General features: G+C 42.7%; 1 protein-coding gene across 7 annotated transcripts in view; it reads right to left on the reverse strand.

Annotated features, from left to right (window-relative positions):
• Positions 1 to 14,238, reverse strand: part of LOC121898667 (latent-transforming growth factor beta-binding protein 2) — a 101,757-nt gene that overhangs the window by 16,277 nt on the left and 71,242 nt on the right. For 6 of the 7 annotated variants that reach the window (XM_042413979.1, XM_042413986.1, XM_042413980.1 and 3 more), the window contains 13 exons: positions 12,345 to 12,521; positions 10,475 to 10,612; positions 8,376 to 8,927; positions 7,764 to 7,940; positions 6,784 to 6,915; positions 5,635 to 5,760; positions 5,425 to 5,538; positions 4,479 to 4,598; positions 4,011 to 4,124; positions 2,830 to 2,949; positions 1,228 to 1,353; positions 958 to 1,083; positions 49 to 171 (listed from right to left, as the gene is read on the reverse strand). In XM_042413979.1, coding sequence (XP_042269913.1) covers positions 49 to 171; positions 958 to 1,083; positions 1,228 to 1,353; positions 2,830 to 2,949; positions 4,011 to 4,124; positions 4,479 to 4,598; positions 5,425 to 5,538; positions 5,635 to 5,760; positions 6,784 to 6,915; positions 7,764 to 7,940; positions 8,376 to 8,927; positions 10,475 to 10,612; positions 12,345 to 12,521 — 2,145 coding nt within the window. The remainder of the gene's footprint in view (positions 1 to 48; positions 172 to 957; positions 1,084 to 1,227; positions 1,354 to 2,829; positions 2,950 to 4,010; positions 4,125 to 4,478; positions 4,599 to 5,424; positions 5,539 to 5,634; positions 5,761 to 6,783; positions 6,916 to 7,763; positions 7,941 to 8,375; positions 8,928 to 10,474; positions 10,613 to 12,344; positions 12,522 to 14,238) is intronic. The other variant, XM_042413981.1, reaches the window with a different exon arrangement.

Here is a 14,238-nt window from a genome sequence, read left to right on the forward strand (position 1 = left end):
AAATCTGTTTTCAGTTTTTGGACTTTTTCTCTGATATCGGATCAGTACCGAGGCAGGTCGTCCTCTCAGGGTTTGTGGTGAAGCCGGTTTGACACTGACAGTGGAAGGAGCCTTCAGTGTTCACGCAGCGGCCGTCCTGACACACATCTGACTTCTCACACTCATCCACATCTACACACACACACACACACACACACACACACACACACACACACACACACACACATACAGAGGCAGTCAGTACAAAAAAAACACAGAAGTCGTGTGTGGACCTCATGTGACGAACAAATGTAAAACTGTCAAACATCACAGCATCAACAGAATGAGATCATAGTGAAGTTAAAAAAAAAATATCAATACAGACGTGTGTTCAAATATAACAGCCAGAAAATGTAAAACAAAATCATCTCTGATGTACGGCAGCACAGAAGTTTTCTTGTAACAAAATATCTACAAACAAACTCATTAAAATGAGAAAAAGTATTTTTCTTTTCTCCTTATTTGATGTCAGGGTCTGAGGACCGAGGATGCTGACGGCTGTACAGTTTGTGAAGCCCATTCAGGCATAACTGTGATTTATAATATTGGGATATAAATGAAAATTGACTAAAATTGACAAGAAAGTAAAACTTTATCAATTAATTTGAACATTCACATGCATCCATTTCAGCAGCAGATACAGATACAGTTTAATACTACAAACACTTTTCTCCTTATAACCCGTATTTAATATCATAATGAGAATGATCACCTTCACATTTATCATCTATTTAATTTACTGGATTAGATAAAAACAGACAAGCGTTTGGTTAATTTATAATGTTTCTCAATTGATTATAAACAAAAATTACATTTACTGCGATAGGAGAATTAAAACCAACAAAACCTCAAATAAACAGTCACACACACACACACACACACACACAAACACACACACACACACACTCTCTGACTCACCGAGGCAGGCGGTCCTGTTGTCGCTCAGTGTGAATCCCTGAGAACACACACATGTGTAGGATCCCACCGTGTTCACACACTCTCCTCTGGAGAAACAGAAGTCTCCCTCCAAACACTCGTTAATGTCTGAGGACACACACACACACACACACACACACACGCACACACACACACACACACGCACACACAGATTAAACACAACAACACTAACATTGAGAATATTTCAGAGAGCTTCAGTAATGATCATCAGTTATATTAAGGTGAGCTCACCTCTGCACTGTCTCCCCAGGCCGGAAGTTCGATACCCGGGCAAACATTCACATCTGAACGAGCCGAAGGTGTTCACGCACACCTGCTCCTCATCGCACGCCCCGCCACGTGCACACTCGTCTACGTCTGCAGGAGAGAGGAAGATTACGAAACTTAGAAATTCACAACACATGACGCTTTTTTGTTGCAGCGCTGCAGTCGAACCTTGTAGATAAATGAAAGATAAATAAAATAAATAAGGTACAAAGCTGCTGTGTGTTAAAGAGAGACTGTTATACCTTTACATATATGATGCAATGACGTGTGAGGAGTTTATCATCTGTGATGAAGCACAGAGCTGTGATTTACACAGTGACACGCTCTCATTCCAGTGAATGTGAAGATCAGTCCAAACTCTGGACTGGTACTGTATATACTGGTACTGGTACTGTATATACTGCTACTGTATATACTGCTACTGTATATACTGCTACTGTATATACTGGTACTGGTACTGTATATACTGCTACTGTATATACTGCTACTGTATATACTGCTACTGTATATACTGGTACTGGTACTGTATATACACTGATACTGGTACTGTATAGACTGGTACTGGCACTGTATATACTGGTACTGGTGCTGTATATACACTGATACTGGTACTGTATATAGTGGTACTGGTACTGTATATACTGGTACTGGTACTGTATATACTGCTACTGTATATACTGCTACTGTATATACTGGTACTGGTACTGTATATACACTGATACTGGTACTGTATAGACTGGTACTGGCACTGTATATACTGGTACTGGTGCTGTATATACACTGATACTGGTACTGTATATAGTGGTACTGGTACTGTATATACTGGTACTGGTACTGTATATAGTGGTACTGGTACTGTATATACTGGTACTGGTACTGTATATAGTGGTATTGGTACTGTATATACAAAGATGTTGGGAGTGAGGACATTTTGGCCGACAGATACTTCAGAGGGCTGTTTGACAGTTAAGACCTGGTGCCTTTAAACTTGTAACTATGTATTTCTGATGATCAGAATAGAGTGAAAGAAGCATAAGTTGAATACGGCTTTATTTCTGGGTTCTTTCACATGCAAATACAATCTACAACAAGCCAACTTGAGCTGGGATCTTTTATACCTTGCCACTTCTTCAACATATGTTTTCCATTCTCAGTGAACTTCTCCTTTGTATGATGAGTTATGATATGGACCTGTCAATATGTCAGACATCTTGGCGTCGTTCCTATCAAGCTACTGAATTTACACCTAAAGGGCCCCACACTAGATGTTGTTCCAGTTTGTCTTATTGGCACATGAACATGGTGCCTCAACTAAAAGTTTCTTACATTCCTTATGACACATGCAACACAAAGAAAACACCTACTGTCAAAACCGTGCGACACACAACAGTGGTGTCACATTGTGTGAGATGCTTATAATAAAATCTTGGTCACAATCTGTGTCAGACTGTTTGATCAGTTTGAAGCTGTCAGATTGTGAGACGAATGTTGGTGAATCGTAGTGTTACCATGGAAACAGAAAAAAAGTATTTTTATTGCCTTTATGTTGCTTCTATGTGTGCGTACCTGTACACTGTCTGTTGGTCAGTGTGTATCCTGGTTGGCAGGACACACAGCGGTACGATCCCACAGAGTTCACACACATCTGACCCGGACACTGAGACGGCTCCGCACACTCATCAATATCTGAACACACACACACACACACACACACACACACACACACATCAAAACACATCATTAAAGGAATAGTTCAGCAGTTATATGTTCAGATTGATTATGAAGCTACAACCAGCAGCCGGTTAGCTTTGCTTTGCTTAGCTTAGCTTAGCTTAGCTTAGCTTAGCTTAGCATAAAGACTGGAGGTGGGGATGTTATATCTATAATCTACAGTCTGTCATCCAGTAACCCCCAATAACAAGATGAATAGTAGTTTTTACACTTTTTGGTTTTTGTATGAATAAAACAAACAAGATCAAGAGGTGCAGGTAGGAGCTGTTTCCTCTTTCCAGGATAAATACAACATACATGTGGGTTTTCTATGAGCTTAATGAGGCAGCAGCAACATTTGTACATTTATACTGTTCCTACAAATTACAGACATTTACATTAGTTTAAAATATACAATGTGCAATAACATGTATGCATCTATGGCAGCCTTTGTTATAACAAGATATATTTCATGTTATTCTGAGATACTTTCTCACTATACTAGATACCAAATTATTCAGTTTTTACAAGAAATTTTCCTTGTAGTAACACCACATTACTTTATCTTTATCTCTTTAGTCACTGACTGGATCATTTTCTTGTTTCTTAGTTTCTTGTTATAACAACTTACCAACTTATGATGTTCTAACAAGAAAAGTATGTTTATTGTGTATCCAGTAATGACTTTTACTTAAGTAAAATTCTATTTAATGTGGATTTTTTGACACAGATCAAAGTGAAAACAGATCTTTACAAAGTGATTTAAATTATTTACAAATATCAAAAAAATAAAATAAAATATATAATCTGTTTTACATGTTAAATCTTCATCTGAAAAGTAACTAAAGCTGTCAAATAAATGTAGTGGAGTAGAAGTATAAAGTAGCATCACATGGAAATACTCAAGTAAAGTACAAGTACCTCAAAATTGTACTTAAGTGCAGTACTTGAGTAAAAGTATTTTGTTACACTCCATGACTGACAGAGTGCTGAGGATGAGGACGGTTAAATCATAGTTTTCGTGTCTCCTCCTTTACCTGTACAGGTGTTGTTCTGGAGCCTGTAACCATGGTGACAGACGCAGCGGTAGCTTCCAGGGGTGTTATCACAGCGTCCGTTGGAGCAGGAAACCTGGCGACACTCATCGATGTCTGCAGACGATCACAACAACATACTGATGAGACAAACGCTAACATATGTGTTAGTATTCACATTTACCAATAATAAACCCTAAGCTTTAATAAATATCAACAGAAATTACATGTGATTAATGTTGTTAATGTTAATACTACTGCTCTCACAGCCACAGTGTCAATGTAACACTTCAAACAAAGAAGAAGAAAGTTATGAAACATTTGAACGCTAAGCTAAGAGTGTACACACATATATTAGAAGTCACTGCTGTGATTCTAAACCTACAGATGTTATACAGTCATTTCTCATTAACTTCACTTCTTACTGTGTAACTCACACGACACAAACACCCAGACCAGCAGGTGTGTTACCTGTACAGCGGCTGTTGACCAGTGCGTATCCAGGCTGACAGGAGACGCAGCGGTACGAGCCCGGACTGTTTCTACACTCCTGACCCGGACACTGCAGAGGATCCTCACACTCGTCCACGTCTGAAACACACACACACACGTTTACACACACGTTTACACACACACACGTTTGGCCTGGTTTGTTAATCCAGGAGTTTTAAAATCTCAGAGTCTTCAGACTTTTTATGTCCCAGACTGTGAAAGTGCACAAACTGCACACTTGGTCCAGAGGTGGAGGATGTTTTCAGGTCTTTTATTTAACTAAAAATCACAGCATCACATTGTAAAAATATTCACTTTCAAGTAAAAGTACTGCATTCAAATTTTTACCTATGTTAAGTTTTTATACTTATAGTAGCAAAAGTAAAAGCACTTATTGGAGACCGAGCAAAAAAGGCTAAGAGAGACGATGCTATTGTTTTTCGTGTGTTTGTTTGTTTCTTTCTTTATTATTACGCCACTTAAACCCTAAATTTGACCCTCTAAACATGCTCAAAAACTCACCAAATTTAGCACGCACACCAGGTCTGGTGAAAAATTTGATACAATGTAAAAATTAACCCCTAAAGTGCCAAAATGTGCTCTCTAGAGCCACCTATGTAATTAAAATGGCCGCCATGGCCTGTGGGAATGTCGTAGAAAGATCAAACCAAAACTCAATTATTCGTCTCATCAAGACCTACAAATCATACGCTGACACCCCGGTCCTAAATCCAACAGGAAGTCCGCAATTAGCCTTTCAAAATAAGACTTTGCCCCAATTTTGGCCCCCGAACAAACGCTATCTCCTCCGAGGACGTTAATGGTATCAGCTTCAAACTTTGTGACTTATGACACCGTGCTGAAAAAAAGTTCTTAAAAACTTTGAAGTAACTCGAACGGTTCAGTGCCGTCATCCGTCATTTACCTGTGCAGGTGGTGCCGCTGAGCCTGTAACCAAGGCGACAGACACACCTGTAGCTGCCGGGCGTGTTGTCACAGCGGGCGTTGCTGCAGGGATTCTGCTGGCACTCGTCGATGTCTGAGGGCGAGACAGAGTGAGTTTAGTTTTCTGTTCTCTCTGCAAACACAGTCTGAGCACACGTGAAGGGAAAAACCGACAGGAAGTGAGCGTTACCATGGCAGCTGGTCTGCTGACTGTTGCTCCTGTATCCAGCTGGACACACACACCTGTAGCTTCCTATGCTGTTCGCACACTCTCCCACCGCACACACACCTGGAGACTGCACACACTCGTTCACATCTACACACACACACACACACACAGATGTAAACACAAACATATCCAAACATGTGCAGCACTAAAGTCTGTCTGAACACGGCCTTTAAGGATCAGTTCAGGGTTTTTCTGACATGACAGTATGAACATGGAAATGGAAAACAGTTGCTACTGTTCACACTGACCCTGAAGATATTATATAACTTTATTATTATATATATAAAACTGTAAGAGAAGAACAACAAAATCCAAAGTTCAGCTGAAGCTAAAACGATGCTCCAGCTCTCTGTGTCGGTATCTTCTAAAGTTAAGAGTCTGTTTAAGAACCAAATCCCCTCTTTCTGTTTCCCTGAATGTTCCTGAGCTGCGGCGGAGGGATACATTCTGTAGCTTTTTTCTTTCACGTTGCAGTACGTATTTATTTACACTGACCTCCTCGTCAGCCGCTGTCGGCTCAGCCAATGATGACGTGACCGTGTTCTTCAGACATTTTCTCACACAGCTCTTCTTCTTCTTCTTCTTCTTCTTCTTCTTCTTCTTCTACTGAGCCTCACACATGTTGTATTTATGTATTTTGCAACGCGCTCCTTTTCAGGATCTCTCAAAGGGAATCTCTGGAACATATTTGCTCATCGCTTTTGTTTCACAACACACCAGATAAACATTGATGCTGAAACCACGTCAGACGCGGAGGTAGGGAGAAGCAACTCAAAAACACTCCAAAGAGTTGGAGCAGGTCGTTGTTGCTGTCTGAAAACAAGACTGCAAAAACACTTCAGATATCAAATCTACAAAGAACAAAAAAAAAACCACTTTCCTCTGAGCTCGGCTTGAGTAGTAAAAGCAGGAAGACGTTAAACTTCTACCAGAATGTATCCCTCCTCCGTCGCTAAGCAACGAACCTTATTCCACGGAAACAAAAAGAGTTTAACTAGCGGATTTTGTCCCTGATCTCTTACAGTAGTCTGGTTCAGGGTCTGTGTGTGTGTGTGTGTGTGTGTGTGTGTGTGTGTGTGTGTGTGTGTGTGTGTGTGTGTGTGTGCTCACCTTGGCAGTACGTGCCCTGAGAGGTGGGCTGGAATCCCTGATCACACACACAGGTGTATTTCCCACCTGGCTGATCCACGCAGCGGCCACGCCCACACACACCTGGTCTGCTCTCACACACACCTCGCACTGCTGCGCGCACACACACACACACACACACACACACACACACACACACAAACACAGTTGTAATAATATAAAATAGGACAAGTTGACAAATGCTGCATATTAATAAACACTTAAAATGTCCTTAAATCTGTTTATAACGACGTTATAGTGTGTTATAACTGCTGAATGGAGGGTTGAGGTAAAGTGTGACCTCATTGTGGGGTAACTGACTGTATTCTCTGCAACTTGAGTTGCATATTTGTCTTATTTTAGAGATTTTTTTACTTAGTTACTGATGTTGTAATTGTCTCTGATGTGACTAAAAGGTCCAAGACAGAAATATTACCAGTAATGTAAAATATTTCCCTTAAAGACATAAAGCGGAGCTATTTTTGAGTCTGACTCTTTTTTTTTTACTAAAATACAAAAAGGAGTTGGATTCATTGCTCAGAGTCAGATTTCAGCTGGCAGTAACTCAGGTGGAAATTGTTTACATGTGTGGACAACAGGTGTGTGTGTGTGTGTGTGTGTGTGTGTGTCTGTGTGTGTGTGTGTTTGGTATTTCTTCACTAACTGAAAACAGATGCAGGAGTCTCTTTACTACTCAAATAATATTAGGAGCCTAACTGAGGGCCTCCTGGTAGCCCGGTGGTTGAGATGCACACGTTATACTGTTTCCTGTCATCTACTCTTCATCTTCAAATAAAGACAAAAACACCCAAAAAAACACAATTTAATTGTCAAGTGCAAGTTCTCTTCAAAGCTGCCTGACAATTTGATTTAAACTTCCTGCCTTCCTGTAGAAAACAAATAAGAAAACCAGACGCAGGTAAGGCAGCACCTGTTCTCTCTGTCTGTTTGCTGGTACTCACTCTGGACTCGGGTCGGCCGGGTTGTCGGGGTGACAGCCGGTCTGCTCTGCACAGGAGGGAACTCTCCGCCGGGCCTCGACGCACGCTCGGGGCTCTGCGGCTGGGGCGGAGCGGGGAGAGAGTCCCCTCGAGCTGCTGACTGATCCGGTCGAGACACAGAGGAGGGCCGACCGCCTGCTGACGGCACAAGAATCCATTTATTAAACTCATTAAGTTTCTAAAGAAACACGATCAGCCTATCAGCAGACTTCCCAGCATGCACCGTTTGAGTTAAAACTCAACTTACTGTCAACTTACATTCAGTTAACTCACGTTTTTAAAGCAGCAGGAAAACTCATCTACAGAACAAGTAAACAAGCTAGCAAGGCTAACGAACTAGCCTACTGACACCTTCCTCTGTCTCAGTCGGTCACCTGACCCTGTGGTCTGTTGACAGTTTCCCAAACTAATAAAGGTCCTTTCTGGCAGCAGAAAATTGTAATGTTTTGTGACAGACACCTTCACAAGATTGCACTTAGCATTCATGTTTTCAAACAATGTAACCATGCTAACTAACTCTCATTAAACAGCAGTATTTCTCCTGTAAGCAGCTGCTCTCAGAGCCTCTGTTACCTTGACTCCCGGTGAACGGAGGCTGCGGTCTTTGTTGTGTTGTAACCGACCTGGTGGGATCAGGCCGGCCTGGCTGGACCCCGGTTCTGCCTGGAGTCGGAGGTTTGTCCTGAGTGGCCGTGGTGGCGGCACCGCCAGGCCGCACGGGCCTGGAGGATGAAGAGTCAGTGGCCGGGCGAGGCTGCTGAGGCGGAGGCTGAGGACGAGGCTGCTGAGGCGGAGGCTGAGGACGAGGCTGCTGAGGCGGAGGCTGAGGACGCGGCTGCTGAGGCGGAGGACGAGGCTGCTGAGGTGAAGGACGAGGTTGCTGAGGGGGAGGACGAGGTTGCTGAGGCGGAGGACGAGGTTGCTGAGGCGGAGGACGAGGCTGTTGAGGCGGAGGACGAGGTTGCTGAGGCGGAGGACGCGGCTGCTGAGGCGGAGGACGCGGCTGCTGAGGCGGAGGACGAGGCTGCTGAGGCAGAGGTTGAGGACGAGTCTGAGGCTGCTGAGGCTGAGTGGGTCTGCTCTGTGAAGTACTCGCTCCACTGCTATTGGACCCAGAACCAGGACCTGAGAGGGAGGTAAGAGAGGTGGACAAACTGCAGGTGGTTAGAAAGTGAGTTTTCACAATCTCACAAATTTAAACACAAGTCTTAGTCACGTTAGCCAATGCCAACACTGTTTTTGATTAGGATTCTATTTCAACTGTAGTAGACTGATGTTGTTCCCTCCCGGCTCATCTCTCCTTACTGTACAGGTAGCAGGTGATGTGATGTTAGCAGATGTGCTAGCTGTTGCTCCAGTGTTGCTGCTGGCAGCGTCTGGATTACAGGCTGGTTTATCTTTTGCCTTGATAAATGTCTGTACGCCCATTTCGTTAGCTGAATTTAACACTAGCTAGCTATAATTTCCAAAATAATGCTTTGCGACCTGATCCAGATGTGATAGGCTACTTGAATTTGATGAGGCTAGCCGAGGCTTTGAAACACAAAAACTAAAAACATATATTAAAGCCTGAATCGCAAAATGTTGTTTATATCAGATATAATTTTTCTGTATCTGCAGATTGTTTTTAGCCTACCCATAAGACCTTCCACACGCTTCATCCTGGTGCTGCATTGCCACAATAATGACACACACAAAATATGACCATAATCCAGGCGAGACTAGTATGACGGAGGCGTTTTTATCATTTTAACTTTACCAGTATGCTGAGTAGGATGCACAACAGCCAGCGGTACATTTAGGGAAAGCTTAGCCTTCTCTAGCCAACATCACCAGATTCCTGCATACAGGGAGAAATTAAAACTCTCTAAACCTGTTGTGAGGACATCAGTCTGAATGAGTACGCAGAGGCTGTGATGTCATACGTCAGCTTCTGTGAGGACAGATGTGTACCATCATGCACCAGGGTTAACTATAACAAACCCTGGTTTACAGCTGAACTCAGACAGCTAAGGTTGGAGAAGGAGGAAGCTTAAGGAGTCTAAATACAGGTTTAGCAAAGCGGTAAGAGATGCTAAACGTCTGTAATGTGAGAAACTTCAACAGCAGTTCTCAGAAAACATCTCGGCCTCCGTCTGGGGCCTCAGACGGATCACCAACTACAAGCTGAAAGCCCCCCCACATCCCCCCACCCCCACTCCACTAATGACTCACACCTGGCCCACAACCTCAATAAGATCTACTGGCGATCTGAAAGACAATGAGACAGTTCTGACACCATCCCCCCATGACTCCATCAACCAGACCAGCTCCTCCTCCCCCCCACCTCAGCAGGGGCCTGGGCCTCTCCACAACTAACCCACATCTGAGGCCCCTTCCTCCTCCTCCTCCTCCTCTCTCACAAAGACGACTCTCTCCATCCTGGACAGGGATGTTAACAGGAGCAGAACCCCCACAAAGCAGCTGGTCCAGACTCAGTCTGTCCCTCCACCCTGAAGCACTGTGTGGAGACCCCCACTGACATGGACTCTACCCCCTATTATTGTTGTTATTATTGTTATTATTATTAATTGCACACTGCATACATATACTGTTTACTCCTGGTCAACATTTTGTACGTTTCAAAAACACACACAGGTGTTGCTCAAGTGACAGTGTACAGTATGTTGTACCCTGGATATCCTGGTTGCCGTGGGGAACCAGAGGAGCTCCTTGGCCCCCCAGCAGATCGTTGACTCTGTGGTTGAACTGCAGGGCTGAAGCTGAGTAGTGGTAACCAGGACCTGCTGGACAGATCTCCTTAAAGGCCACTGCAGAAGAAGAAGAAGAAGAAGAAGAAGAAGAAGAGGAAGAAGAAGAAGAAGAAGAAGAAGAAGGAGATAAGAAGTCAGGAAACATCTCAGATTATATCCTCAACAGTTCATCATCTGAAACAAAGATGCTCTTCTAAAAAAGATCATTAAATAAGGTCAGCACATGCAGAACGCTGAGTGTTCTTCAGTCTTTACACTGGTTTCCAGTTACGCAGTTACGTAATCTTTGAAGTAGGGGAGCAGCTGTTCTCCTTGTTCTGTAATCTCATTTCTAAACAGTAAACTTAATGTTACCTAACACAGAAACTCAGGACTCTGCTGGATAATGTAACACTCTTACAGGTTTATATTATGGACACCGGTTTGAATTATTTCAACTCTGTTTCTGAGAAATCGTGTTTTTTCTGTCAGTTTGTTGGATGGATCTAAATACTACAATACCCATGAGCCTCAGCAGCCGTTGCTATGAAGAATCACAATCAATTCAAAACACTGTGCACTGTTTTGTGTTTCTGTAACCTTTAGCTTCAGTTTCCTGTTAGCGGGGCAGCTAGCAGGTGTTTAAGCTCTGTGATTGGATGTTTCTTGTGGGAATTTTAGTGAACTTCTACAGTATGTTTTCTAAAGCATTTTGTTCATCTTTTGTTCTGAAAATTCAACCAGGAGACTTTCATATTGATCCAAAAGCTCATCACACTTCACAACTCCATAAATCAGATTTTAAAGTGCTGCTGCTGCAGCAATATGATGGCTGAGTGTTGCATGAAGGTGGTTAATACTGTGAAAACCTGCTTTAAATGTCACTACATGTCATATAACATAACAATTTGCATATATGTATACACACAAAAAAATGAAATAAAACTAAATTACTGTAATTCTTACTAGGTTCATCCAAGCAGCAACCTCTGGGGCTGTAAAATGAAGCCAATGTGGAAGTGCCAAAAACTGCAGTTCCTTGAACGACCACTTGAGGCTCCAAAGGCGAGTCAATCTCCATAGACCCCCATGTTAAAATGCCCAACTTTACAGCAGAAATAAACATGTTTACAGCCTGGTACAAACAACGGTTTTGGTCTCTGTAGCTGATTTCCTCTTTCATGACAACTGTACGGAGGTGAATTTTTTTATAACTCACCCGTTTAAATTTTATTAAGCCGTAAAGTTCTGCATAATAAAGGACATGGCTGCTTTGAGTGACAGGTCCGCCAGCCGCTAGATGGCTTGTTTCAGTCATTCAGCCCGCCTCTTTGCCCATTTTTGATTGGCTGGGAGTTAGGCAGCGTCACACACTGCCAAGATGGCGACGGCCGGAGCGGCTCGCTTTGAGCTTCAAAACCGCTCTTCAGAAACCAACGGGTGACGTCACGGTAACTACGTCCATATTTTTATACAGTCTATGGGTTCATCATGAGCTATTATTATTATTAGTGTTACTCAAGCTAATATCATCTCATGTATATGCAGGCTTTCTAGCCAGTGTCTGCCCACAGAGTCACTGGATTTTTTTTTTTTGGAGGTTTTATTAGTTGTCAAATCTACTGAGAAAGTCTACAAGTTGACGGCACTTTAAAAATATTTTACATAATCCCACTTTCCTGGAATATAAACTGCTCAAGTCAAGGCAATTATATAAATACATGTCTTAAATGAATTGTGTTAACTTTTTGTCCAGTTAGCGACAGCATGCTACCAACTGGATAGCTCACCAGCCACTACTATGACCAACCTGAACCAAAGTAAGGACATCTCTGGCAGTTGGGTCCCCAGGCTTTGCCGACTCGGCTGCAGCAGCAGATCTGCTTGGTGATGTTCCTGAGGATGGGCAGGGAGCAGGAGGAAGGACCCTGACCTGAACCCAGGACCCGGTAACACTGACCCTTCTCCTCTGAGATCACACTCTGAGCTGAGGAGGACACACAGGAGGACAAGGAGGGGGGGGGGGGAACATGTTACAAAACACACACACATACCGAAGCTCGTCTGGGAGTCCAAACACACTGAAAGCCGAGGCGTCAGCAGAGCCCTACATGCAGAATCAGAACATGCTGTTCTCAGGTCCATTCAGGCTGACATCAACACAGAGACATTCAGACAGGACGGCCTTGACGGAGACTCAACATAAATCAAGCAAGCTCTGAAATCACAGCCCCCCCCCACCCCCCCCGACTCCCCTGTGGTTTGATTTGATACGAGGAGCAAGAAAAACAATGAAAGAACAAAGACAGAGAGCTCGTCGATGAAGTAAAGGTGCCGTGTGTAGCGGTCTGTGTTTATCTAAATCAGGACATTTCCCAAAAGTCTGAATCTGCATGTTTGAACAAGGATACAGCAGTCATTAATGTTACAGGATGGTAGGATCTCAACAATCTGACTTGAAATTTGAACATATTTGGTTTCCTTGAGTCTCCCTTTCTCTAACGTCTTCTGTAACAAAACCACATAAACACACATTTAAACTCATTAAAGTGAGGATATGCAACGTTTCCTGAACAGCAACCACTGTGGCCACAAGTGATAATTAACTAAACATACAGTGTAACAGCAGCACGACAAGACATGAAGCATCGAGTCAGTGAACTCACTCAGTAGCCACAATAAGCTGCCGGTCATACCAGACCAAGACAGTGTGTTGAGTTTAATATGTAAAAGGAAGAATGTGTTATCGACATAGTTTCACTTTAAACGCACCATATGTCATTTCAGCCGCTAGGGGTCTGGATGTTCGGCGACCACCGGACTTCCTGGAGGGGCTGTTAGCCGAGCTGCTGCTAACGTTTGTCCAGTTTATTTCTCTGATAACTTAAGATCCAGACGTCCAATGACTAAAATCCTTCTTCCGGCTAAAAGATATAGTTAAAAACCACCTAAATTTATCATGAAAATGTGGCTTAAAACTGAATAAAAGTCCATTTATAACAGTTTGTGTGGAACAACCACAACGCCGATGTATTATCTTGTATGTGTGTAAGTTACTCTTTGGTAGACGCCATTGTAGCGGACAAACACAGCGCTGCCGTATGCATCTTGTGCGTGTTTACTCTTTGGTAGAGGAGGTATGACGCCATCGACAGGCGACCAAATGAAACGGTCCGTTACTTTGATTAAATTACATATTTCTCTGGGTTTGACAATTGTTGGAAACATTTGGGATAATGTAAGTACACAACTCAACAACATATATAACATAGGTCTAGTTGTTTTTAGACATTTTAATGTGGAATAATTACATATTATAGCTTTAAAATACAGCGTAGTTGACTGGATGTGTGTTGTGATTGTGTGTCTCAATCTATGAAAACAATGACAGCTACAAGAAACGTCCACAACATGCAAATGGAGACGCATCATTTTCTGATTCTTTATGGAAATTCACAGAGTTTAACAGCAAACTTATTATTCTTAAAATACAGTGCAATGTTGCCACCAGAAGTTTACTCTACCAGCGTGTCTGCAGTCGTTTCCCAGTTGATTAAGACGGTGTTGAAACATAAAGTATTATCATCATCATTTATTCCCGCATTTGCAAACATAAAAAAAAAGACACAAACAGACAAGACAGATGACTGCTCCTCATCGAGAGGACAAACAACAAACAGCACAAGACAACATTACAGCCACGG

This window comes from Thunnus maccoyii, chromosome 6, assembly GCF_910596095.1.
Source record: "Thunnus maccoyii chromosome 6, fThuMac1.1, whole genome shotgun sequence".
NCBI classification, from domain to species: Eukaryota; Metazoa; Chordata; class Actinopteri; order Scombriformes; family Scombridae; genus Thunnus; species Thunnus maccoyii.